The sequence below is a fragment of the Fusarium graminearum genome, chromosome 3 (assembly GCF_000240135.3).
Source record: "Fusarium graminearum PH-1 chromosome 3, whole genome shotgun sequence".
Lineage (NCBI taxonomy): Eukaryota > Fungi > Ascomycota > Sordariomycetes > Hypocreales > Nectriaceae > Fusarium > Fusarium graminearum.
The window spans coordinates 1,601,720-1,625,356 of record NC_026476.1 but is presented as its reverse complement, the minus strand read 5'-3'; the positions used below and the strand labels follow the sequence as shown (position 1 = coordinate 1,625,356).

The following is a 23,637-nucleotide window of genomic DNA, read 5'->3' as shown; positions in this document are numbered from 1 at the left end:
GTGTGAAAGATTGAAAACAGAACATACTTGTACCTAGGTACCCGTATAAAAGTTCAGTAAGGGAGTCTGTAGTAGGTACTAAGGTACCGACAGATGCCAACTTTGAGGTTACAAGGCAGGTGCTACCTAACAACCACCTTCCTGTCAGGAGGAGGTACCATAGATAGAAGGCAACTGTCCCCCGTTCTTTCCCTCCCGACCCCAGAGCAGTGCAACACTACTAATGGAAGTAGCGACCCCATACAATCTCTGAATTACTTAAGCATTTGCGTCACCTCAACGTGTTCAGTAACCTGGCACTTTTGTTCTTCCATTTCCAACCATCCATATCAGCAAACTCCAAGCCCTTCCATAGGAAACGCGTATTATTGACTCGACCACCATGACCTTTATCTGCATACACGAACAAATGCTGGCCTGTAATATTCCTTGCCGCAAATCTATACCCCTCACCACCTGGAGGGCTGAATGCCGGCAGATGTTTCACACACATGTCTGATTCAAACTTGGCTTCACGCATTCCTTGATGGACCTTGGCATGCGTTTGAAGCACGCATTTAACCTAGTCACTACATTTATATAATGCTGTGATTTGATAAATGGCCCGCGGCATCGCCTTCAAATCAGGGAACGTTCAACGCCATCAACAACCTCAACCCTCAAATATGGATCCAAAAGAAGGCCCTTGACCCGAATATCGAAAGACCAATACCAAAACCCCAGATGTCCGAGCGTCGATGTAGGACTCAAGTAACTCATGCTTGTGTCACCTTATTGGGGCATGTCTTAAACCCCTCAAAAGCTTAGCCAACTATCTGGTCACAACACTGAGGAAGTATTCAAATGTTTTACCGCACGATACGTGCGCTGAGAGAAGAAGAAGACAATCCGCCCAAAACACCTTCTTCATGACCAAGTTCCTTTGCATTTCTATTGACATTCAAGGCTTTGGGTCTTCCACGGGGCACCGGTTCTCTTTAAAGAGAAGACGCACTTGGTACCAATCATTGGAGGTATATCGGGAACACAACAAGGATGAGCTACTGTCCGTCATCCCGAGACATCCCTGAACTCCAGCCAGTCGGGATTGCAGGGAGTTGAGTTTGACAGAGCCGCGCACCGAGGCGCATGTCCCTTTGATGTAACGCCGACCAAATCGCAAAAGCCGATAAGCATCAAAACAAACAAGCCCATGCGCGCTGGTCAAAGTGTTTGGACAGTGAAACCGGCGTCTAGAAGCGACTCCAGCTTCTCACCCCAAGAAAATAATGATCCCAGAAAAAGAGCTCAACATGGTTTTATTATCAAACCAAGCGCTCTAAGTCATACAAAATCTACAAGACTAACCCGTGGGCAAACCTTCTTCAGCAGGTTCTGTCAGACTCCAATATCCGAGACTGTCACCGAGACTATCTGATGAAATGGAGATGGTGAAACTCGAGCAACAAGGTATCTCTTTGCTCAGAGTGCAAACGCATTGTCAGACAACTTGGCATGCCTTAGTTCCTTCCTCATTTAGACGTTCACAGTCTATGTGCGTGTCATCTGAATTTGTTCAGCGGATCCTTAAATACTCATCGTTGCTTATCGCAACTTATGATGAAAGTTTAAACGCTGTCTTTGACAGTATCGATCGGCAGTTGCTGACCTTTCGGGAAACAGCTTTACGAAAGAACATCAAATATCCGCATTGACAATCTCAGGCAACCATGGTTTCCCAACATGGAGCTAAAAGGCTGCAAATATATGTCCTAGGACTTGCCATCGACTCAATACTTGGGAGTGGATCTCAGACCTCAGTGATGCATATACGACTGAACGACCCAAAACAGGAATTTCGGAACGCACTTTCTTAAAGCCACAAAAGTGTGAAAATTCGTCATCTGAGGCGACTGTACCGAGTTCTGTCGGAAAGCTAAAGGGATGCTGGGGTTTCCAAAAGTCTACCGTTCGATGCTCGCAAGCTACTTTGACCTTAACCGGCTTTGTGAGACAGGTGACAATTGTTAAGTCGGCATTATGTCAAGCACTAGATATGTATGGATGGTGGTATCGCAATAGAAGTATAGACGAGTGGAAAAAAGGTAAGTTCTATCTTACTTCCACAAAGTACAGCCACATTTCTTACAAACTATGTCAGTAAAGAACCGCCCATGCAGCCGTGCTGGGATCTCGGCTTACATATACCCAAGACCTGAAAGTTCTTATCATTGAAAGGAGAAAACACCTTCCGCACCACAACGGATGAGGCTTACGAGGGAACGGCCCGGTCTGACACGAATTGTCTACTCGGCCATTACTGGAATTAGTTCCGAGCGATATGAACAAGCTGACACAGACCAGCATGAGCCTGCGTCGGGTCGGAGGATAATAACCAGTCTGACATGTCCATCAGGATTGCAGCAAGCGTTAGATATGACTTATTGCATGGTAAGCAGAGGCGAATATCACAAACAGTGCCTCGACTATTAAGACCAAACAGAAGCCAATGACTCAGCCCTACGTTTCAGTCATTCCAGGACAGGGGCGCCCAAGTTGCACCATTGCTGACATGGGAACCCTTGACGTTATATTATCGGTCTGATCAACATAACCGTTGCTAAATTTCAATATCTGCATGCAACGTTATGGCTTGCTCGAGGGCATTTTCTAAACATCCATTTCACTTCTGATAACAGTCGTTGTTCAAAACCTAGAACGAATAATCTTCAATTGCAGTCAAGCAAAAAAATACGATCATTACATTCTTCATACCACCTAGTTCACCAAACATTAGAGTTTATCCATCGCGCCTTTGCGCTTCCTCAATGGCTCTGACCGAGTGGCCTCAACATATATCAGCTGACGTGGGGTGCTGGCTGATTATGAAGAATTTGTTCTCCGCTGTTTATTAATACACATAGGCGGCAGCTCACGTTAACTTTAGGCCTGGGGTATGATTGAGGAAACGGAATGTTGTTGTTTTCCGTAATGTGAGATCATGCCACTCGCTATCCCGACTCTTATCAAATCTTACATGCTGCTTTCCTTGTGCCTGGAAGCGACTGCTAGGATTTCTCCTTGGATAATGTACTGTCGGGGAAGCTCAAATATCGGGTTCACATGTGTTTGCACTGCAAATGCGACCAAGAACCCATAAGATAAGGTCTTTGTATCAGTGATATGGCACCAGTTTTCTGTTATCTTGCACAAAGCCCTTGTATCCATCTGTCAAGCAAGTGTCACACAAGATTGCGCGCGACGCGGTCGAGGTATAATCGCCGATCCCTATGGTGTGTACAACTCTACTAAGGCAACTGTTCTCTTGGTGTAAAATACGCCCCATGTGAGTTGGGAAGAAGCCATATGGGGCGACCAAGAGTAAGGCTGCGCCGAGGCAACCCCCCACGAAATACCACGGAGGGTGTCGTTGAACGGACCGATATGCATGTCATTGACGGAATGCTACGTTAGTATGTCATGGTACAGACGTGACGGAAAGAAGGCACACTGATGCAGGCTTTGTGGGTAGCTGACATGAATGCATGTCTTGGAATTATGATGTGGTGGCACTGATCCACATGTCGGTAGTCCCTGGATAACCTCAATTGTGTTGGAACTACGAGCACTGTATGTTGAGTATTTGATGATATAACAATAATTCTTTTGGTACATGGTGCAAAAAGAGGGAGAACTGGAAGATATGTCGGGGTAACTTGGAATGTATCGTTTGCAAGGGATGTCTGGAGTCAATAGTCAATATGCGTGGATGGTGTTTATAAAAGCGATAGACTTGGGGCGGAACAGAATCCGCGACTCTCCAGGCTTCGTCAGGCACGGCAGATTGTATCACGGAGACCCTGTTTCGAAACATTTCCCCCACCAGTTCAGTGAGTCTGCATCTTGGTAAAATCCCTTGTCTTGTGCTTTGTTCTCTTTCCTAAATCTGTCAAAGCCCCGGCTGCGGAAGTAACAATGAGGCGCGGCTTCGACGTACCCTGAGACATACATACATACACATGAGATAATATCGATGGACATGCCGCTTCACCTGCAAGATCTGTTTGTTATACAGGTCAAGTTCACCGTCTTGGCAAGTCTAAGTATTGGTCCGTGTCTTCAGCATAAACGGATCCATCTCGGTGAAGGGATTATCGTATATCGGAGAGGCGTTTACTTATCTTTTAAGTTATCTCGTTGTCTCGGGATTTTCATGAGACATTTCTTATATTGACTTCATCCATAGTCTACCTGCATCAGGTATAACCGACCTTTGACCCTGATCTCGCCGTGACATCGTGACATCGTTGTTTCACGACGCCGTGACGATCTATGGGGGTTTATCTTCTTCCTTTATCGGAGTGTGACCTACGGAATTTGAGTTTTCTCCGTAGGGGTTGTTTCATGGCCGAGTTACACAGTCGAGATTCGCGGGAGAGGTTGCTAGACAAGGCAATGTTTTGCTGTGAACAGAGGCAGAATGATCTATGATCAGTATAGAAGTTATGTCTCTGATCTTAACCCTATCTTTCTTCAAGGTAGTTAATTGCAAGTCAATCAAATATGGTATGGGTCTTTATGGTGACATGTGTGATAGCTGAATATTCGTCAATTAATTACTAGGTAATCTACCTACCCCTAAGATCTAGTAGGTAGTTCCTTCGAATATGCCAGCAAACTTATATCTAGTCCCCACATTTTTTCCATACATCTCTTGCTTCTACCCCATGAGGAAACGAGTCATCTTGTCTTTCCAATTGAGTGGTACAGGGTCATCGGGCACAGGAGCGCCGTCTTCAGGGGCAGCGTCGACGGTGCTTCTGGCGGCAGAAGAAGTGGAAGTGGAAGTGGCCGATTGTTCAGCGGGGGCTGGAGTAACAGCATCGTCCTCTACACTTGCGTTGTTCGTGCTGGAGCTCTCTGCTACTGAGCTAGATGGTGTAGCACTGAGTCGTTCAGTTGTAGTACTGATCTCGGTCACTGTGGTAGTGAATGTTGTTGCAGCTGGGGCTTGAACTTGGCTAGTTGTAGATGATTCGGACGTAGACTGAGCGCTAGACTCCGTGGCACTCTCTACTGTAGACTCGGAAGTAGACTCGGGAGTGGTCGTGGAGCCTGAGACAGTGGTAGAGTCTACGGCGGACTCTGTAGTAGACTCAGAGGCTGGCGCATCCACAGAGGTAGATGCGGCCGAAGTAGGAGACTCCGTGCTAGAGCTTACTGCAGCTGTCTCAGACGACACAGACTCGGATTCAGGGGCAGAAGAAGACGTAGCTTCAACCTTGACTGTCACAGTGGAAATAGCTGTAGCTAAAGCTGTAACTGTATTGGCAGTTGCATCAGGGCTTTTTGCGTCCACAGCAGGCTTTGCAGGCTGAGAAGAAGCCTTGACGAGAACGACAACTGTCTTCATGCTAGTGCTTGTACTAGGATTGGTGCAGTTGAATGTGGTAGCAACGTCGACCAAAGAAGTGACAGAAGAAGAAGCAGGGGAATCCTGAACTGAAACAGCTGCAGTGGTACTGCTCAAAACTGTACTGTTGGATGTTACCGACTCAGAAGCAGGGGTAACTCCGGTAGTAGTTTCGTCAGCGACTTTTGCCACTTGAGGAGAGTTAGAGGCTGAAGCAGCTGCAGCCGCAGCTGACTCTGAATCTAAAGATTGCCTTGCCGCGATTTCCAACTTCTTGCCGACTAGATCGTGGATATAAACCCTCTTTGCCAGAGCTGGGGTTGAGGTGATGTCTTCAGAAGTGATGGTGGTGGTAGAGAGTTGAGTTACTGTAGCTGTGACAAAGTTGACAGTAATAGGGGTTGTTTCCGCGTTGGAAACAGTGTCTGTGACTGTGGTGGTAGTCAGAGTAGTGGCGGTCTCAGTTGACGAGGTCGTTTCTGTCTCCAAGGTAGACAACGTAGACGTGTCGGAAATAACGACTGTGTCGGTGGCAGTGAGGGTAGTAAGGATAGTGGAAGTGGTGGTTGATGAATTGACTTCTGTACCGATAACTAATACAGTGCCCGTGACTGTAGTTGACGATACCGCAGTGGTGGAGACAACGTCAGTGCTGAGTGTAGTGTCAGTTGTGAGCGTAGTCGACGTGGTCTCGGATACCAAAGTCTGTGTAGTAGAGATAGTTGAAGCAACAGTGGTAACAGCAGTCTCAGTGGTGGTCACCGTCTGAGGGACAGTGTTCAAGATAGTGGAAGTGGAATTGACTGCTGAAGTCGAGGTGACAGTTGCGGTCTCTGTAATGGTAGAAGAGGCAACAGCAGTGGTAAGGATTGTAGAAGTAGACTCGACAACGTCTGTTGATGTGACAGTTTCCGTTTGTGTTGTATCGACGGAGTCAGTGATAAAGACAGTTGAAGTAGAGCTGACAATTGATGTCGAGGTGACAACAGCAGTTGAAGTAGTAGTAACAGGAGCTGTAACCAAGACAGTCTCTGTAGCACTGAAGGTAGAAGTGACAACGTTTGTCGAAGTGGTGACATCCGTCTCAGTAGTAGCAGTAGAAGCAGTCACAAACAATGTTGATGTGGCGGTTTCAGTAGCTGTTGTAGAATCAATATCAGTCGACAAGATTGTCTGAGTAGCGTTGACAGTTGAGGTAACAGTTGTGAGTACGGTAGTAGCTATCCTATCCATGAAGAAAACCGTTTCTGTTACGTTGGAAGTAACAATGTCAGTTGAAGTCGTGGAATCAACGTCTGTGAGAAGGACCGTCGAAGTAGCAGCGACAGTCGAAGTGACGAGCGCTGTCTCAGTAGTAGAGACCGCATCTGTAGTAAGAATAGTCGAGGTAGTAAGTGATGTTTCGGTAGTAGAAACCTCGTCTGTGGTCAGAACAGTTGAAGTGGTGAGCGCAGTCGAGGTAGTAGAGAAAGAGTTGGCGAGAAGGACCGTCTCAGTAGCATTAATGACAGATGTTGCCGTGGTAGAAATTGCCTCTGTCTCAAAGACAGTTGAGGTAGCATTCATAGTGGACGTAGCTGTGGCCCAGATGGTCGACGACTCGGTGGCCGTGATCGTAGATGTTGTAGTATCGGAGAGCATGTCCGTAAAGTATATCGTCTCTGTATCGACGACAACAGAGGTTGAGAAGACGACTCTCTCGGGTGTTGTGGTCGTCTCGCTCTCATCAACGTCTTCGATAGTTTGTCCTTCTGGCCCCTGTTCAAGATTGGTACTGCTCTTAACCGAGCTCGAGTTAGCGACGAGAGTGTGGCTCATGTCTGCCAACATGACTGGACTGGCAGTGACAATCTCGGTGACTACTTCGGTCGAAACTAGATGATGTTTGTATGAGCTGTTGTTTCTGTGAATTCTTTTGTGTATTATTATTGCTCACCTTTGCTTGAAGCAGGGTAAGGAACTGCTATAACAGTCTCGGCCAAAAGGCCTAGCAGGACGTTGGCACGCATGACTTCTGTCGAACTGTGACAAGGGAATAGAGAGGCTAAGAGGTCGTGGTAGAAAGAAGAGAGAGTATCAGAGAGAATTGCCAGAGGATTTGACACATTTATATACCAGCATCCGAGAGACATCGGATTCGCCAGCCATTGGCATCATCCCTCATCAGGGTTCTCAATCTTGCACTCCCTCAGCCATCGGATGTTGTGAGTGAAGATGATTTGATACTCGGGGTATAGCTTCCGGACTGGCCAATTCGATGCCTCTATACGTTTTGCCTTTGAACTCGGAGTTGTGCCGATTGTATACCGAGTCATTGGGGCCGAAAGCGAGGAGGGGAAAGCAGCGAGCCTACCAGCGTCAATTGACAAGAAATTAACATACTCAGTATTTCAAGGATTTTTCTTGATGTTTTAATGGCATGGTTATACATTGGGTATGTGTTCAGCCACTTTCAGGTGATGTAGAGACTCAAATCGTCAATATGTGTACTTGCATGTGATGTAAATGACATTTCACATTATCACTTTGTCAAGTTTGATGTGATAAAACTCGCATTTCTCTTGGATCACTTCGTCTTGGTCTTTTGACTGAAGAAACATTCAAAATCTGCCCAAATATGTATAAACTGTGGTTCATCTTGAGGCCGGCCTTAAGTGGAGTAGCTTCCGGGCCCGGTCTTATCACGGAGCGGGGGCTCCGGAGTCCGTCCGTCACCCGCTGTTTTCCGGGCATCTTGTCCTTTATTTGAATCACCCTCAATTTTAGTAACTGATTTTATTTTTAACGGATAGTTTGAGTGCCGATAGACTAGATAAGAATCGTTTCATATCGAAAACGCATATAAATATCTCCAAGCATAGCTACTAATACAATATCTCTCTCTGGATCACCTCGTTTCTTAGGATACAGTACTCTTAATACTTTGTATCACAAAACGCCGGACCATTGGATCATGGCAAATCAAAATCTTAATTCGGTGAATCATAAAAGAGTTTCGGAAGGAGGAGGTAACATAAGAGAAGAAGAGTAACTCTCTCTCTTCTTGACTGTTTCAATGGTCAATACATTATTACTTGCCCATAAGATAGACCAGTAAAAAGACGGTAGAGCAATTGATTAAAGACCTTGATGGAGCATTTCATTATCGTTTATCAAAATGATTTCGTCATTCGGTAGTTGCAGATGCTGACTAACCTTTCCCCGCGCTTTAGACCAAGTAGCTGTCAACTTGAAGCTTCATCTTTATCATTCAACAATCGTACGCCAAGAAGTCAATTTTCTCGTTTATCAAAACTCGTTTACATCGGATCGTTTTGTTATAGTTTATCCCGCCTCCAGTCGGCTATTCTTATTACTCATCATGACGTCTCATGATGCTTCAATGGATGGTCTACCGAATGAAGTGAGCTCCTCCAGGTCATCATCATTCAAGATAACCAACATTTCAGATCCTCGCATCAATTATATCTCCGTTTCCAACCAGAGAGCTCCTCTCTTTTGCCACCATCAATCGTCGCTTCTGCTCCCTAATCACGCGCCTCATCCACCACCGCCTCCTCCAAGCTGCTCCTCTACCCGATAACAAACTCATTTTAGAATGCTACCTTCCAAGTGACCAGCTCTTCGTCCCTTCTTTATCATGTCGCTACCAGGGTCTGGTGGCCCAAAGCGACTCTCCTGTTAGTGAAATTGATCCGACGCTGTCTGATCTGCGATGTTTGTATTCTTCTTTCAAGCCGTTCGAGCCAGAGAGTCGAAGTCCCAGAAGAGCTCGTAGACGGCCCGTAGAGGTACAACCTTCCGAGGACGCACATGATGATACCGCTACACAAGATATTTTCCTTGATGATGGTGAGCTCTTCTCTCAGCTATGTGCTAGCATTCATCTCGTGAAGGAGGGGCCTAGAAGTGGCTTATTCATAAGTCATGTCACTATCGTGGATGGCGTCGTGCGTGTGTTTCGAAAATGGCTTGCCGAAGCAGCAAGCAAACAGGATCAGTCTCAATCTGGCCCAGAGAGTATTCTCTGGGTTGACAAGAATAACGATGTCGGGATACGATTCAGTGTTGTTCCTGCACCATCCGAGAGAATGCCTCTGATCTCAGGGCCCGACGATGATCCGCCCGTTCTTTACAAACTGGTATACCAAGGTTTGCTTTATGGTTTATGTCGCTGGTAAGATGAATACTAATTACTTACAGAATTACTCGTTCGAACGCAAAATATACTAAAGGCCCTGGAACTCTCCAAGGTGCAAGAGGTCGAGAGCTCAGGCAAGACCCTTGTGATCCATGTGGATTCGATGTAATAGTCCAGAAGTCTTTGCAAGCGATCTATCAAATCATAAGCACAATGACATCGTCGCAACATGAAAGGCTGGCGAATTTTTCATAATTCAAGACTGTACATGTTATCAGCTCCATAGCCCCAGACCAGCAAGATGTACTATCGAGTCCCAACCTAGCTAGTCTAGATTGCGATTGAGCTCGCTTTCTTTCTGGGTCACATATCCCATCAGCATAAATATAGATGATACAAAACAAAACCCAAAACCTTCCAGAACTTTCCTCACAAGCTCGAGGATCTCTTCCCTGGCGCTTCTCCCATTCTTCGCAGCTCAACGTCACTACCGGAGTCTGTGTCGTCCAGGAAGCTCTCGCCGCTCCTCCCAACGTGCTCATCATGTTCATCCCTCGTCTGAATCATCTCTCGATCCTGATGGGTAGGGTCCTCTCCAATGTTTCTATACCACTCTTTGAGTGGCTTCCAACTCGTGACAAAGAAAATGACTGCGTTCCACAGTCCCTGGAGGGGAAGTACAGCGGCTGTGGCGACATGGAACTCAAAAGGAGACCTGCCAAATAACCAGCTGTGGATGCGGTTTAAACTGCTCGGGATCCAGGTCACCAACACACTAAGGGCGAATAGGAAGCTCGTGCGTAAATAAGCCCGCTTGATGGGGTCATCGACCTTGAATTTGCTGACCGTTCGGCTCGTAGCCGAGGTCATGCGTCGCAGGGGTGACTCGCTACTTGTTTGAGCGACGACACCGGGCGATATCGAGGTTGAGAAGTAGTGGCTGTTGGAGTTTGGAAATCCTGTAGATGGTTCGTCGAAGGATACTTGAGGAGACGAAGACGAGCGAGTTGTGTAGGCCGGTCTCGGTGGTTCCGGAAGATGATTCGACGATGCTGTTGAGTGAACGACTTGGATATCAGTAACGATCGTTCCATAAAAGCAATCTTGGGGTACTGTAAGTAAGTCGACACGTGGTAGCTGGGAAGACATTGTTAGTGAGTGATGCGCTATGTATGCGAAAGATTATCACTTACACCTTGGGTCTGAGATGGATCAGCAGCGGCTGGTTCTCTGCTCTTGGAAGCAGACAAACTCTTGAGTCTGTTCCGACTACGAAAGACGTGATAGCCGACCATGAAGTAGAAAAGAAGCGATCCAGCGATACAGACCCAAATGAGCATGTAGTAAGTGTAGATTCGAATGCCTTCCCAATCCCGGTTAACCCAGCACCAGATCTATCACTCAAGTTAGCTGTCCGGTTCACACTTTTCTTTTTTTTCATGGATATATACTTACAGTGGCTTGACCAAACACAAGGCCGCGGTTCGGGTTTCTAACCAGAAGCAACGCAATGGCAATAGCAAAAGGGCCACCGTAACAGATGAGGCAATACACCCACCACCATTTACGGAACGAATCCGGGCTGGCGCGAAAGAAGAAGACGAGGAAGACGTTGAAGGCCATGGCTAGTGACCACCAAGGATCAGACTGCATGAACCTGGGATGACTGTCAGTGATAGAAAATCGGCCGGTTATGAATAACTCACATATGGAACATGAAGCTCTGCGCCTGACAAAGAGACGAAGCAACACCTAGCTCCAGTCCATCCATGGCGATGATACTCGCACAGCTAGCACCAACATTTGCCACGCTGGCAAACACGATAAAAGTATTTTGCACATTGCGCACCTTTGGTACGAGCGCGTAGGCAATGAATATCAGAAGCACGGCCAACAAGCTGGTCGAGCCACCTATGCGCTCAAACAACACGAGTATGCTTCTCTCACCTTCGTCCAACACATCTGGGTCTCTCCCCGAGATGTACTTGTGGCTCATTTTTCACAAGAATAATTGTATGAGAGCCTTTCTTTCGGTTTTATTGTTTCCCGAGTCCCAGCCTGGGGAGGGGGGTGGATAGCGAGTGTGCACTGTAGCAAAGAATAATGCGCTCTCTCTATCGATGACAAAAAAAGCAAAGAGTGAACAAAGACCAAAAGACGAACGAACAAGAACGGTGTCGATGCGAGTAAATAAAGGGAAGAAAGAATATTAACGGATCAAAAAAAGCGAGTGTGTATGGATCCAGTGAGTGAGTAGGTAGGCAGCCGATGGGAGGGGGATGGTAGTTTTTCCCTTTTGCGTAACTCTCCGCAAGAGAAAGGGAAACAAAAGACGAGGTTGACGGATTTGCTAAGCGATGAAGAATTATGACAGCAAAGAAAGAGAGAAAAGAGAAGAGAGCGAAACAATGAGTCGTCCAAAGATGGCCAAGGTCGAGATGTGGTGTCACCTCTTGGAGATGCAAGCACCCGTTTGACGAGGGATCTTTTGCGGCCCGTGATTACGTTTTTCTCTTCTCTTCTCTGATTCTATGGAGGAGGGGACGAGACGAAATGAGAAACGGGTCGAGGTCATTCTTAATCTTGCGAGTGTTTGATGTGACATGCGCACCAAGGGAAATAATTCATCTGCTACTCTTTCTAGTCAGCGTCATTTTATTCAATTCTCTCAGAAAACAGGCCTAATCATCTTGGCTCACATGAAACTTACCTCTGGTTTTGATCATCTGCCCAATCTCATTTTCTTTTGGCCCTCCTGTTAGGGATGAGGCTTCCAGAATCGAAACACTTTTTCTCTGAATTCTTTCCACCAACGATTTAATTATTGCCCTGGCTACCTAGTCAATCTTGAGCCATGCAGTTGCAGTGCATTGCTGTGTCAAAACTACCTATTTCTAGTATAGCAGCGCTGCATTCGTTGGTGCCAACACTGACACTTACTGACACTGTCATATCTCAACTACACCAACACCAAAAACCTCGATACAACCTACTACTTAGCGCCAACCGCCCTCTCCCACACGCACGCCATACTCAACTTAATCTCCAAGCCTGCCAATCTCCCGTCGAGCTAGGACGGGAGCCAACAACGGCCAGTGTATACTATACCACAAGCGGTGAGTGTATAGGCTATCATGTCATCCTGTTCCTGTTTCCCTGCACGCATGGGAGGAATAGCGCAGTGGCTGACTGACGCAACCACGAGTCCATCCCCACGAGTCTTGGCACCGCATGGCATCGATAAATTACAGGAGTACTCGATGAGTTGACAATAAGAGCAAACAACTACACGCCATCTCTTACTATCGACGTCTCCCGTCTACTAAATTGCCTCTAGGTAAACCAAACACTCAGCTCTTCCGGAGAAACGGAAGCCCTTGATTAAATTTTGTTTAGAAAGTCACACCTATCAATCAGCCTTTCCTAGTTAATTGCGGTCAAGGACATCACTAGATCATGATTTGATTAAAGCTGTACGCTCCCGTGGGCTGAATCGGAGTGTGACATCACCCACCCACCAACAGAAACACATCTCAGCGCAGACTCGAGTTTGATTGCCCTGTACCTTTTATGTTCCAGGTCTCGGTCGCGTGGAAAGGATGAGACGTGGCGGGTAGCCGCTGCGACAAACAATGCCCTTGGTCCAATTACCGACTCTCTCTCTGCCACATCAAAGTGCACATCTATCTACACACTAACATACAGTATAAACTAGCTTATGTGTTGACTACTGCTATTTGGAGTTCATCCGTTCCTGTAAAATATCAGAGAAGGCGCCTGTCAGCAGATCAACCGCAGCATAATCACTATGTTGGTCGGTGTGGCTGGCTAGTCCTCCCATCAGACTGTGGAATGAGATGCTTCTCAACTATTTCCAGAACGCCAACGGTTTTGTGCAAGGACACCCCGTGAATGACTTATGATCCGGTTCACTGTGATGATCAGTAGACATCGACGCAGAAGAAACAGTATGTTTTCATTTATTTATACATGATCAATTGAGTGATCGCTGATTTACGTACTCGTAGATTAATTTACAGCCCTGTATAAACCCATGTACTACCAATAGGCATCCCCCTCTTCTGAATATGATAAGTCGTAAACAACCTTACAGTGTGTAAATGAAATCGGGTCGCTTATCGCCCATCTCGTGGATCTCTTCGGCAGATTTGCCTTCTACCAAGTGATCCCGTTCTCCAGCCAACCGTTTCTTGTTCTCGCGGGCAAGCAGGGCATACATCAGCAGACTACCACAAAAGATGGCACCAAACATGTATCCCAGAACTGTACCGTGACCTTCATAGAAACGAGGGTTATTGAAGAAGACGTTGCTGCTCACCACACCGTTGAGGTTGCCCCAACCTATGACAAAGCCGAGAGTGATACCTCGCTTGTACACACCCTCAACGTTATTGGCGACCCAGCTGATGGTAATGGGGATGACGGGGTAGATACCGAGAGCACCCAAAAAGCATCCAGTGTATTGCACCGCAGGGTTCGTCGAAGCAATGAGCATGATGAAGCCTGCCATTCCGATGGGCGCCGCACACAGATTAAAGATTCCTCGCTTGTTGATCCTGTCCGAGTAGATGCCGACAAAGATAGTGGCGACAGCTGCCAAGGCGTAGGGAGGTACACTAAGAAGCTGGTTCTTAACAACTGACCTCTTATCGGTGAAGGCCATGTTTTGGATAATGGTGGGCAAGAAGACACTGAAGGAGTACAGGGGCATCAAAGGTCCCATGTAAATAAGCATGCCAACATAGGTCTTCCAGTCCGTTATTGACTGCCAGAAGTACTTCATCTTGAACTTTTCGTCCTTGGCCGAAGACTGGTTATCGGCAGTAAGTCGGTAAATAACACGAGCTCGCTCCTTTTCGTCCAGAAACTTGGCTTGTGTGGGAAAGTCGTGGACCATCCAGAAAGAGACGACACCAATGATCATGGTGAGAAGTCCTTCGATGATAAAGATCCAAGCCCAACCGGCAATCCCAGATACGCCATCCATTTTCTGGATAGCGGCGGCCAAGAGACCACCAAAGGAGCCAGCAAGAGCAGCAGCCGAGAAAAACCAAGCAGCGCGGGCGCCAAACTCGGATCGCTTATACCAACAGGATAGGTAATAGTTGATTCCGGGGAAGAGGCCGGCTTCTGTAACACCAAGAAACCAACGAGCAGCCATAAGGCCATCCCAGTTCTTCACAAATCCCATGCCCAACATTGCTGCTCCCCATAGAACCCTGCAATATAGTTTAGTCACCGTGGCCGCATCATCTTCTTAATATGAGAACTTACATGATGGCAGGGATAAAGATTGAAGGCTTGGACCATTTCAGAAGCACGTTGGCCAGGGGCTCAAAAATTGCATACGAAATATAGAAGATGGTCAAGGTTGCATTGAATTGCGAGGTGTTCATGTGCACGTCATCGAGTAAACCGGCGATTTTCGCGTTGCCAATATTGGTTCGGTCGAGGAAGCAGATAAGGTAGAGGAGACATAGCTAGTTTCTGTCAGTTTATTGTCGATGTTGTATGGCACGGAGTTGTCATACCCAAGGAACTAGATGCATATCAATCTTTCGGAGTAGCTTCTTCTCCTGAAACTGTGTTAGCAGCCCTTCTTCAATATTTGACATAATATGTGCTACTCACGGCTTCTTGCTTTTCAGCCTCGCTCAGTCCAGCATCGGGGTCAATAACCGCGAGGTCAACCTCGGAGGACAAGGCCTTCTCGTCAAAAGGCTCTTTTCGGCCGTAGTCGCTCATGTTGATATATATTCCAGAGATATCCCCGAACCAGGGTTTCGTATCTCGGGATCACGAGGAAGATGGCAGAGGGTAGAAGTAGGCCCGGCTCTTTTGAGGATAGCGGCAGGCCAGAAAAACGTGGGAGGAAGGAACTGGTGGGGGACAAGAATGAAGCAACCAGCCGAGACAGAAGAGGAAGGAGGGGGGAGGGCCGGTTGAGAAGGAACCTGGGAAAGAAGAAGGAGAGGCTCAAAAAGACAATTGAGACAGATTCAAGTGCAGCGTACTGTCTATCTTGTCAACCGAAGATGCGAGACAACAAGAACGAACCCCAGACGCGGGAGTGACGGTGCAACAGGGGAAACGAAACCCTCTTTGCGTGTCGAACGAGGCGAGGAGACGGGAGATCCGATAACGTATACGGGAAGAGAACCAAGAATTCAGTCTCTTGAATATACTTTGAGGGTAAAGGTTTACTACATTCATCCTCACAATCGACGGGGAACATATGTCCTTTAATAGTTGGTTGAGGTGGAAGAGTAGACTTCGAGGAAACGCTCAATCATCTCTTACACCCCCAACGTGTGGAAACTCAAACACCCACATTTTCATGCCAAGAAACAAAGAAACGAACTCTTGTCGAGAACTAACGATGATAGTGGAGAGGAAGGCGTAGGATGGGAGTGTTGAGGAGGTATGCAGCCACAACACTTTCACCTGGGCTTCAACTTTAACTTACAACCCTCACCCTTGTCTCTGCAACAGATATTCTCTTCCGCTTGTCCGTCCACTACTGCAGCCGACATGGTATTTCAGTTATCAACGAACCACATCCTGGAAGTCGTGTGAGCATATCTTTCTTGCCTCTGACCGGGGGGACGAAGCTGTTATGTCTCAGATGGGAGGGGTGTACAGGACAATGCTGTAGCTTCAAAGCAACAGAAGCCATATCCCGGTGTCCAACGGCGTATCTTTCTATTTTCTTTCAATTCTTTGCTGCCGCTGTGGGGTTTGGGGTACCTTTGCAGGGGAATGCAATCCTTGCATGCATCGTCTTTATGAACCCTAGCTTGTGCAGTCCTGCAGCGTAGCGAGTGACTTGAGAAAGAAGAGCATTTTGATGGAGCCCGGCAGATGGGCCATGTAACGCCAGGAATGGCATGCAAGAGTAGCACTGTACGGTTTCCTTTGTGCGTCCGAGGGACGGCCACGCGAGATGGCGCTCTGAGAGTGTTGGGACATGTTGCTCAAGTGCGAGGTGTGGGCCGCAGTAGAGAAGAAGAGTCGTAGAGGGTATCTGGTTAGAATACAGGATGATAATGCAATTACTTAATTCATGGTTGGTTATCGAGGTCGTATTCTGGTGGGTTCTCGTTTATGAAACTAACTCGTAGGCTAATGGTTCCCCAAGAACTAACAAATCTATTTTCTCCAATTCTTACTTGGCCCATCGAGTACTATAATGATCGACTGGTGCACCGTGCTTCATCGAACACCGTTGGATTGTACATGGCCAAGTATCCGTAACGTCATGGCAATATGTGTAATAAAGATTCTTGTGTATTGAGTGACGGCTCATGTCATGTCATGTCATCCCATCTCATCTCATCCACGCTCCGCACTCGCACACTTGGACTTACACAGACGCAAACATGTCCTTAAAGAGATCCTCGGGTGCTCGTTTCTGACTGTTTGTCTCCATCTCAAAACCCTTGGCGCTGTTTCGTCTCCCCGCCTCTTTTTCTTTTTTAGTTTATTACGCCACCGAATAGACACAAGCTTTATCCTTTCCATCTTGCCGTTGACATCGGATCCGCTGTTTGTCGCTGTCTTGCATTAGGTTGCATCACTACCACGTTTGATATAGCCAAATACAGCACAGAACGAAGCCTAGCAACCACACCCTTAGCCTTCCTTTTGCTCACCATGGCAAGCACGGTCCAGTCCCGGCGGCAAATCCGAAGCGTGCGGTGCAAACACCGGGACCCTATGAAAGAGGAATCAAGTGTCATGTCGCCTGGAACATCAGCCCGCTAAAAACGTGTTGGAGAGAGACGGTGACGGGACGCTAGGGAACCTGCATATTGAGGCTTGGGGCTGTTCATTTCTGGAATGTGTCCTGGAATAGTTCTTATCCAGTCGTCTACTCTTCTCGCATCAGCCACGCCGCCAATGCTGTTAGCACGGCATAAAGAAGCAATTAAATTATTATGCTGAAGTGCAGTTGGGACTTTTCAGCGCGGGTAGTTACAGAGTGGGAATTAGACTGGAACGGTGGATCAAATTAGTGAGTATACTCGGTTGTTCTATGGTGAGACTCGCAGATATCAATAGCCTTTCTGACATAGGGCACAAGTATCATCTTTCAAGTTATCTCGAGGCAACAACAAACACAAAGTACCATCTGCCTTTATCAATTGGTAATAATCTAATATCATAACAACATCTCATCAACCCCCATTCAACGTTCTCTCAATCAAGTTACCCCATCTTTCCCCGCAATCACCATTTTAGACTACCCGTTCCCCCGCGCAAGCCATCCATGACTAGGTGGTTGTTAGCCCCAAATCATTCCTAGTCCTTCTCCGCAGGTCCATCAACAAACTCAACCTATCTTCATACTCAGATCATTTTAATATCTCAAAGTCAAGATAGATGGCACCTTCCGAGTCAGTCTTGGGTGTCATGGTCTCCACCCATGCCGCGGTATATACCCTACACTCGAATGCTACTGGTTCTCTCCCTCTTTCTCACTTACACTTCAAGACTGGAGAAGTTGGAGTGGTCTGATGTGATGCACGATGGTGGCGCGGAGGCTAAAGCCCGCAAGTCGCCGTAGCGGCCGGCAAAGTCTCCGGTAAATCTGGAACACGGCACTGGTTGGTTTTCTCCAAGTTGTGATGAAGCCATCTTGGGCAATGAAACAAATCAGTGATGATGACGGCTGTAGGAGCCAGCCACACGGAGATTCGGCACCGTTTTTGCATCCTAGAAGACTCCAGGTCATCCGATTAACGAGACTCTCTGCATCTTTTCCCCAGAGTCAGCTTGCTCAGATCAAGCCATATCAGCACCAAAGTCTGGGGAACGGAGATGCGGTTCCGCGCCTGAATATCAATACCCCACGATCTTTCAGGCTGCATTCGAGATATTTGGGATGATGCCACTTTCTAATAATTGTGTATCTTATAGTTAATGAGGCGTGTAGTTCGTCCCATTTTCAGTGTATGGTAATTTATCAAAAATGCAGGCTGGTGAGATAGGTGTGATTCATCAAGACTAGGAAGTTGACCGAGTATCCTAGATAAAAGCAATACCAGATAGCGAAACAAACAAATGTGGTCATAGCTCATCGAGTCAAATTACATTATGAATCCCCGAAATATTAACTTCTTTGCCACCATTTGGTATCAACGGTTGGCAGTGGTTTGATTCACTTTGTAAAGGTTCCATGCTTAAGCCCGAAATTAACTACCAATCGGTTTTCGAGGCCAAACTACATTCCCTCCTTCAACTTAACAAAGATGCTTTTATTTAAACTATCAAAGTCGCCCCTTGTCACTCGCGTACATACCGGTCTAGTCACGATGCCCCAAATAGGGCGGATTAAGCTTAATAACACTTGATATTACTTCACCGCATGGAAACCCACATTGTGCACGATGTTCTCGGTGCCAACGGCTGATTGCATTCAATCAACTCATAATCTAGCTTCAATGAGAGTAATTGCTACAGCCTCAGATTTCTCGCAGGCGACTTGACGAGAACGCCGAGTTACACAAATACATGCAGCCAACCAGCTTATTCACGTTTTTCCAGCAATAGTATGAGAATGCGGTCATGGCATGGGCAGTCTACAGGCTCGGGACCCAGGTGACAGGATCTACGTGCGGGTAGCTGCAACATACGAGATTCCATTCTCGTATATCACTGCAGGACCCAGGGGGAATAATCCGCAGTCATCATTGTGCGACACTACCACGTGGTTCATGAATAACATTCCGATTTTCAGTACACTAGCATATTGTCCCGTATTCTAATTCACTGATGGTATTCTCTCTTCTATTCGTTAACTGCAATCATTCTAGGAAGTAGATGACGAAAGCCCAAGCTCCTTGTAGAAAGCTTCCGAGCTAGGCTCCCGGCCAAGGAACTCCTTCAAGAACTCCATCTCAGGGATACTTCCTCCTCGCTCTAGCACGGTATGGCGGTAACGTCGACCTTCCTTACTGTCCATTGGGTTCTTGGCGAAGAACGAGTGGAACATGTCCAGCGAGAACACCTCGGAGTAGAGGTAGCCGTAGTATCCAGCATCGTATCCACCAATGAAGTGGCCGATCCCAGCATGTCGGTTGCCCCATTCCCTAGTAAATAGTTAGCTCGGTCACTCAAATAATTGCTTTAGAAGATACTCACAGTCCCTCTCCAAGGTCCTCAGGACCCTTGGTACCAGAGATGTCATGTCGAAGCTCGTTCCAGGTTCGACCAGCGTTGAGCTTCTTAACAGCCTCGTGAGACTCAGGAGTGTGCACAGTCATGTCAAACAAGCCAATAACGAGCTGTCCAAGAGCGCCAATTGCTGAGTTGAGACGCTTGGTTGAAACAAGCTTTTCGATAAGCTCATCGGGGATTTGCTCCTTTGTTTCCCAGTGCTTAGAAAGTGACTTGAGTACGCTGGGAGTCCAGCACCAATTCTCGAGCATCTGGGATGGAGCCTCGACAAAGTCGAGCACTGTGGAAGTTCCGTGGAAGTAGCTGTAGCGGGTGCGACCAGCCAAGTCGTGGATACCATGACCCAGCTCGTGGAACAGGGTCACAACCTCGTGGTGCTTCAGCAGAGATGGCTTCTTGGGAGTTGGCTTGCTAAAATTGCAGACCAGAGCAGTAACGGGGTAGTGCTTCTTGCCATCCTCAGTGACATAACCAGGCTCCAGGTTGAAGTTGGCGTTGTGGCCATACTTGTTGTCACGGGGGTGAAGGTCAAGGTACAGGTAGCCGTTGAAGCTTGAACCCGAGGCCTCGTCATCCCAGACGCTGTAAATCAGAACATCCTCGTGCCACACGATGTCCTCGGCCTTGCCAGTGGGGCTCAGTCTGGCTCTCTCTTCGGGCGTAAGCTCAACAAAGACGAATCCAAAGATCTCCTCAAAGATCTTCAGCATGCCGGCAAAGGTTGAGTCGACAGGGAAGTACTGAGAGATCTTTGCCTCGTCAACACTGTACTCCTTCTCCTTCTGGATTCGGGAGTAAAAGGATGTGTCCCACATGTAGAAGCTGTCGTCAAATGATAGGCCGCGTTCCTCGTAATCCTTCTTCTTGTACTCCTTGAGGGCGCCAATCTCCTTGGCGCCACCCTCGGTAAGTCGGGTTCGAAGGTCATCCAGGAAAGATCGAACGGCAGCGGGGCTCTTGGCCATTTTCTCCTCAATGCGCAGGGCTGCGTGGTTGTCGTAACCCAAAAGTCGTGCAGCTTCGTCACGGAGGGTAATGATCTCCTGGAAGAGAGGGACATTGACATTGGCCTAGAATTTTGGTCAGTCTTTCCTATATATAGATTTATCGATTGAGCCATACCTTGTTGGATTCAGCAACAGTGTACTTGCGGCGGGTGTCGGCGTCAATCGCATATTTAATAAGAGGGAAGTAATGGTTGTACTTGAACGAGAGTTTAACCTTGCCTTCGTTCTCACCAGTGCCCTTCTCGAGCGAGTCGACGTCAATGTCGTCACTGGGAACTCCCTTGAGCTCCTCGGGAGTGAACCAGATGGCTCCCTTCTCTTCGTTGAGGTTGGTCTGGCCCTGAATCTCGAGTTCGCTCAGGCGCTTCTGTATCTCCTTGAATCGGTCTCGCTTGGGGCCAGCAGGCAGACGAAGCCCGTTTCGGATAAACTTATTTCTCTCCTTCTCGAGAACGTGTGCCTGCTCCTTGGTGAGATCCTGTGATTCTCGGTTGGCGAAAGCCGCATCCACAGCGTTGAAGATGTCCTCTCGCATGTTACACTCGATACCGAAGTCATTAAAGACTCTTTCGGACTCGGTGGAAGCGTCACGGAGCTCCTTGTTGGTGGAAACATGGTGGTAGAAGGTCAAGATGCGACGCTGAGTGGCAGCCAGGTTCTCATCTATGAGGATGGGCTCAAGGACATTGGCGAAAGAGGCCTTGTCTGCGGTGACATTGGCTGCGACAGAGTCCAGCACATCCTTGGTAGCATCGCAGAGCTTCTTGGTGTCGGCTGCGATCGACTCGGGGGTGGCGGTGAACAGAGGCGGCGCCTGAGGAGGGTTACGATACTTGTCGGGAGCCATGGTGCTAGTCATTAGCTGTCTTGTTGATAGAATAGTTCGTGTAGCTTGGAATCTGAATTGGTTTGCAAGAGAGCCGAGGCGTGAGAAAGCTCTTGAGGAAGCCAGTGTTATAGCGATAATGAGGAAGAAGAGGGAGAGGAGGAGGAGGAGGAGGGACCTGGGGGAAGTACGCTTGTCCAGCTTGGATAGATGGATGGGATGTGAATGTGAATGTTACCTGGAAGGTTAGCCGATTGGTTTGAAGGCGGTCAAGTTTCGGAATTGAGGCAACGTACAGTCAAAAGAGGGGTCTTCTTGAAGAAACTAATTTGGTTATTCCGTGTCTAGGCGTCAAAGGCGTTGAAAGGCGTTTACTGTAGATGTAGCAAGATGGGGCGTTTATTGAGAGGTGCAGCTTGGAGCTCCCACTTTAGACCCGCTCGAGGCCAGCGAAATCGCGGGGCAGTCAGATGCCGTGTCATGATCAAAGCGGCTAATGGGAGGTGAATCATGCATAATCTACGGAGGCCATAACAAAGACATAATAGCTATTGTTAATCACTGTCAAGGTACCCATTTTGGGATGAAGAAATCACATATCGAGATGCCAAAGCTCATACAAGCCATCAGTAGTGACCCAGGCAAGCTTTCAACTGCCAATGGGTCCATGACAACTCCACTACAACCAAAGCGACACACCATAAACAGTTGAGACATATAGAGCTTTATTTCATAACTCCTACTCGCCTCCCAATTATCTACCAAAAATCCAGACATGCTAGTGCTCCGTACAAGGGAAGCAATAATTCATCATTTCAGCGTATCCGTAGCCGATTCCATCCATATCCATAATCAAACAAGCAAACGCCGGTCCGTCAACGTAGATGCATAACCTAACCCGCCCATATCTTTACAATCTTTAGTTGGCGAGGATGGTTCGCACAAGGTCTGTTTTTGGGTTCTGTTAGTCGTCGCTCGAATCGATTTTGTTATGGTACGTACCAGTGTAGTTGACCTGGCCTGAGCTGGTGTCGACGGCCTTGAGGAGCTCGTCGACCTCCTCGTCGGTCATCTTCTCGCCCAGGTTTGTCAAGATGTACTTAAGCTGGCCGACGCCGATGAAACCCGTCATATCCTTATCAAACACTTGGAAACCGCGGCAGTATTCCTCAGGCTCGCCAGGGTCGCGGAAACCGCCGGGGCGGTTGAGGACGCGCTGGAATGTCTCGAAGTCGACTGTATCGGAAACGTGAGCTCGAATTCTGATTTGTATCGTCGCAGTAGGTCGTTACTCACATTCGCCACCAACGTTCTTCTCGAGGTCCTGAATCTCGGAAAGAGTAGGGTTCTGGCCACAGGCGCGCAGAAGATCACCGAGGCTGTCAACAGTGACACGGCCGTTTCCGCGCTTGTCGAACAGGGCAAAAGCCTCCTTGTAGTTGGTAGAAGCCTGCGATTCAAACTTGTTGTTAGACATGATTGCTTATGATGAGTATAATGAATGGGTGTGTGGTATGTGAAGTTTGCGACTGCGAATGTTGTGATATTGAAGATGCAAGATGCGGAGGGAGTTAAACATCAACTGATCATTTGACGGTTGGCAAGCAAAAAGCCAACTTCCAACTATTTCGGGTTCACCAAAAGGCAAACCGTCGAATCAGAAGGCGGGGTGCATGTTTACACATCCGAATGAAAGGGGTGTCCGGGGCAACTAGAGCTCACCATTTTTAGGTTGTTGGAGGGGTTCTTCTGGTGTGGTGTGGCTGGTTGAGTTGGTAACGCAACAAACTGTCGATAAAACCGTCGTTATGATGGTTTCTGAAAATGAGGAAAATGGTGTTGAGAGGTTGAAAGATGAAGAAGACAGAAAAGAGGGCCAAGATTGCATTCCATGCGCACTTCCTCTCCACGCTCTGGCCTCCCTGGAGTCTTTTGCTAGAGACTGACGGGGCAACGGGGTCAGTCCATGGGTCAACATGAGCCATGTCACCACCTTCAGAATAAACCAAACATTTTACCCCTGAAAAAGCGAGTTTGTATCCGCTTTATTTTGTCGTCTTTCACTAATGCC

General features: G+C 47.6%; 7 protein-coding genes across 7 annotated transcripts; 1 reads left to right on the top strand and 6 right to left on the bottom strand.

Annotated features, from left to right (window-relative positions):
* Positions 1–4,699: 4,699 nt before the first annotated feature.
* Positions 4,700–7,401, bottom strand: FGSG_05241 (uncharacterized protein; the record flags this gene model as incomplete). Its single annotated transcript, XM_011325450.1, has 2 exons — positions 4,700–7,266; positions 7,329–7,401. 2 exons carry the CDS (start codon positions 7,399–7,401, stop codon positions 4,700–4,702), a joined length of 2,640 nt encoding a protein of 879 aa, XP_011323752.1.
* A 1,352-nt stretch (positions 7,402–8,753) lies between these two features.
* FGSG_05240 (uncharacterized protein) lies at positions 8,754–9,702 on the top strand (the record flags this gene model as incomplete). The annotated part of the gene is made up of 3 exons (XM_011325449.1): positions 8,754–8,795; positions 9,013–9,544; positions 9,596–9,702. 3 exons carry the CDS (start codon positions 8,754–8,756, stop codon positions 9,700–9,702), a joined length of 681 nt encoding a protein of 226 aa, XP_011323751.1.
* Positions 9,703–9,962: 260 nt separating this feature from the next.
* FGSG_05239 (uncharacterized protein) lies at positions 9,963–11,529 on the bottom strand (the record flags this gene model as incomplete). The annotated part of the gene is made up of 4 exons (XM_011325448.1): positions 9,963–10,670; positions 10,727–10,927; positions 10,989–11,190; positions 11,240–11,529. 4 exons carry the CDS (start codon positions 11,527–11,529, stop codon positions 9,963–9,965), a joined length of 1,401 nt encoding a protein of 466 aa, XP_011323750.1.
* Positions 11,530–13,490: 1,961 nt separating this feature from the next.
* FGSG_05238 (uncharacterized protein) lies at positions 13,491–15,299 on the bottom strand (the record flags this gene model as incomplete). The annotated part of the gene is made up of 3 exons (XM_011325447.1): positions 13,491–14,773; positions 14,829–15,034; positions 15,186–15,299. The coding sequence occupies 3 exons, from the start codon at positions 15,297–15,299 to the stop codon at positions 13,642–13,644; spliced, it is 1,452 nt and encodes a 483-aa protein (XP_011323749.1). The 3' UTR covers positions 13,491–13,641.
* A 1,047-nt stretch (positions 15,300–16,346) lies between these two features.
* Positions 16,347–18,191, bottom strand: FGSG_05237 (uncharacterized protein; the record flags this gene model as incomplete). Its single annotated transcript, XM_011325446.1, has 4 exons — positions 16,347–16,578; positions 16,922–17,024; positions 17,207–17,268; positions 18,040–18,191. 4 exons carry the CDS (start codon positions 18,189–18,191, stop codon positions 16,347–16,349), a joined length of 549 nt encoding a protein of 182 aa, XP_011323748.1.
* A 1,148-nt stretch (positions 18,192–19,339) lies between these two features.
* FGSG_05236 (uncharacterized protein) lies at positions 19,340–21,587 on the bottom strand (the record flags this gene model as incomplete). Its single annotated transcript, XM_011325445.1, has 3 exons — positions 19,340–19,645; positions 19,698–20,803; positions 20,856–21,587. The coding sequence occupies 3 exons, from the start codon at positions 21,585–21,587 to the stop codon at positions 19,366–19,368; spliced, it is 2,118 nt and encodes a 705-aa protein (XP_011323747.1). The 3' UTR covers positions 19,340–19,365.
* A 687-nt stretch (positions 21,588–22,274) lies between these two features.
* Positions 22,275–23,127, bottom strand: FGSG_05235 (myosin regulatory light chain cdc4). Its single transcript, XM_011325444.1, has 3 exons — positions 22,863–23,127; positions 22,569–22,802; positions 22,275–22,514 (listed from the first exon to the last, which is right to left on the bottom strand). Exons 1-3 carry the CDS (start codon positions 23,041–23,043, stop codon positions 22,486–22,488), a joined length of 444 nt encoding a protein of 147 aa, XP_011323746.1. The 5' UTR covers positions 23,044–23,127; the 3' UTR covers positions 22,275–22,485.
* Between the last annotated feature and the right edge of the window lie 510 nt (positions 23,128–23,637).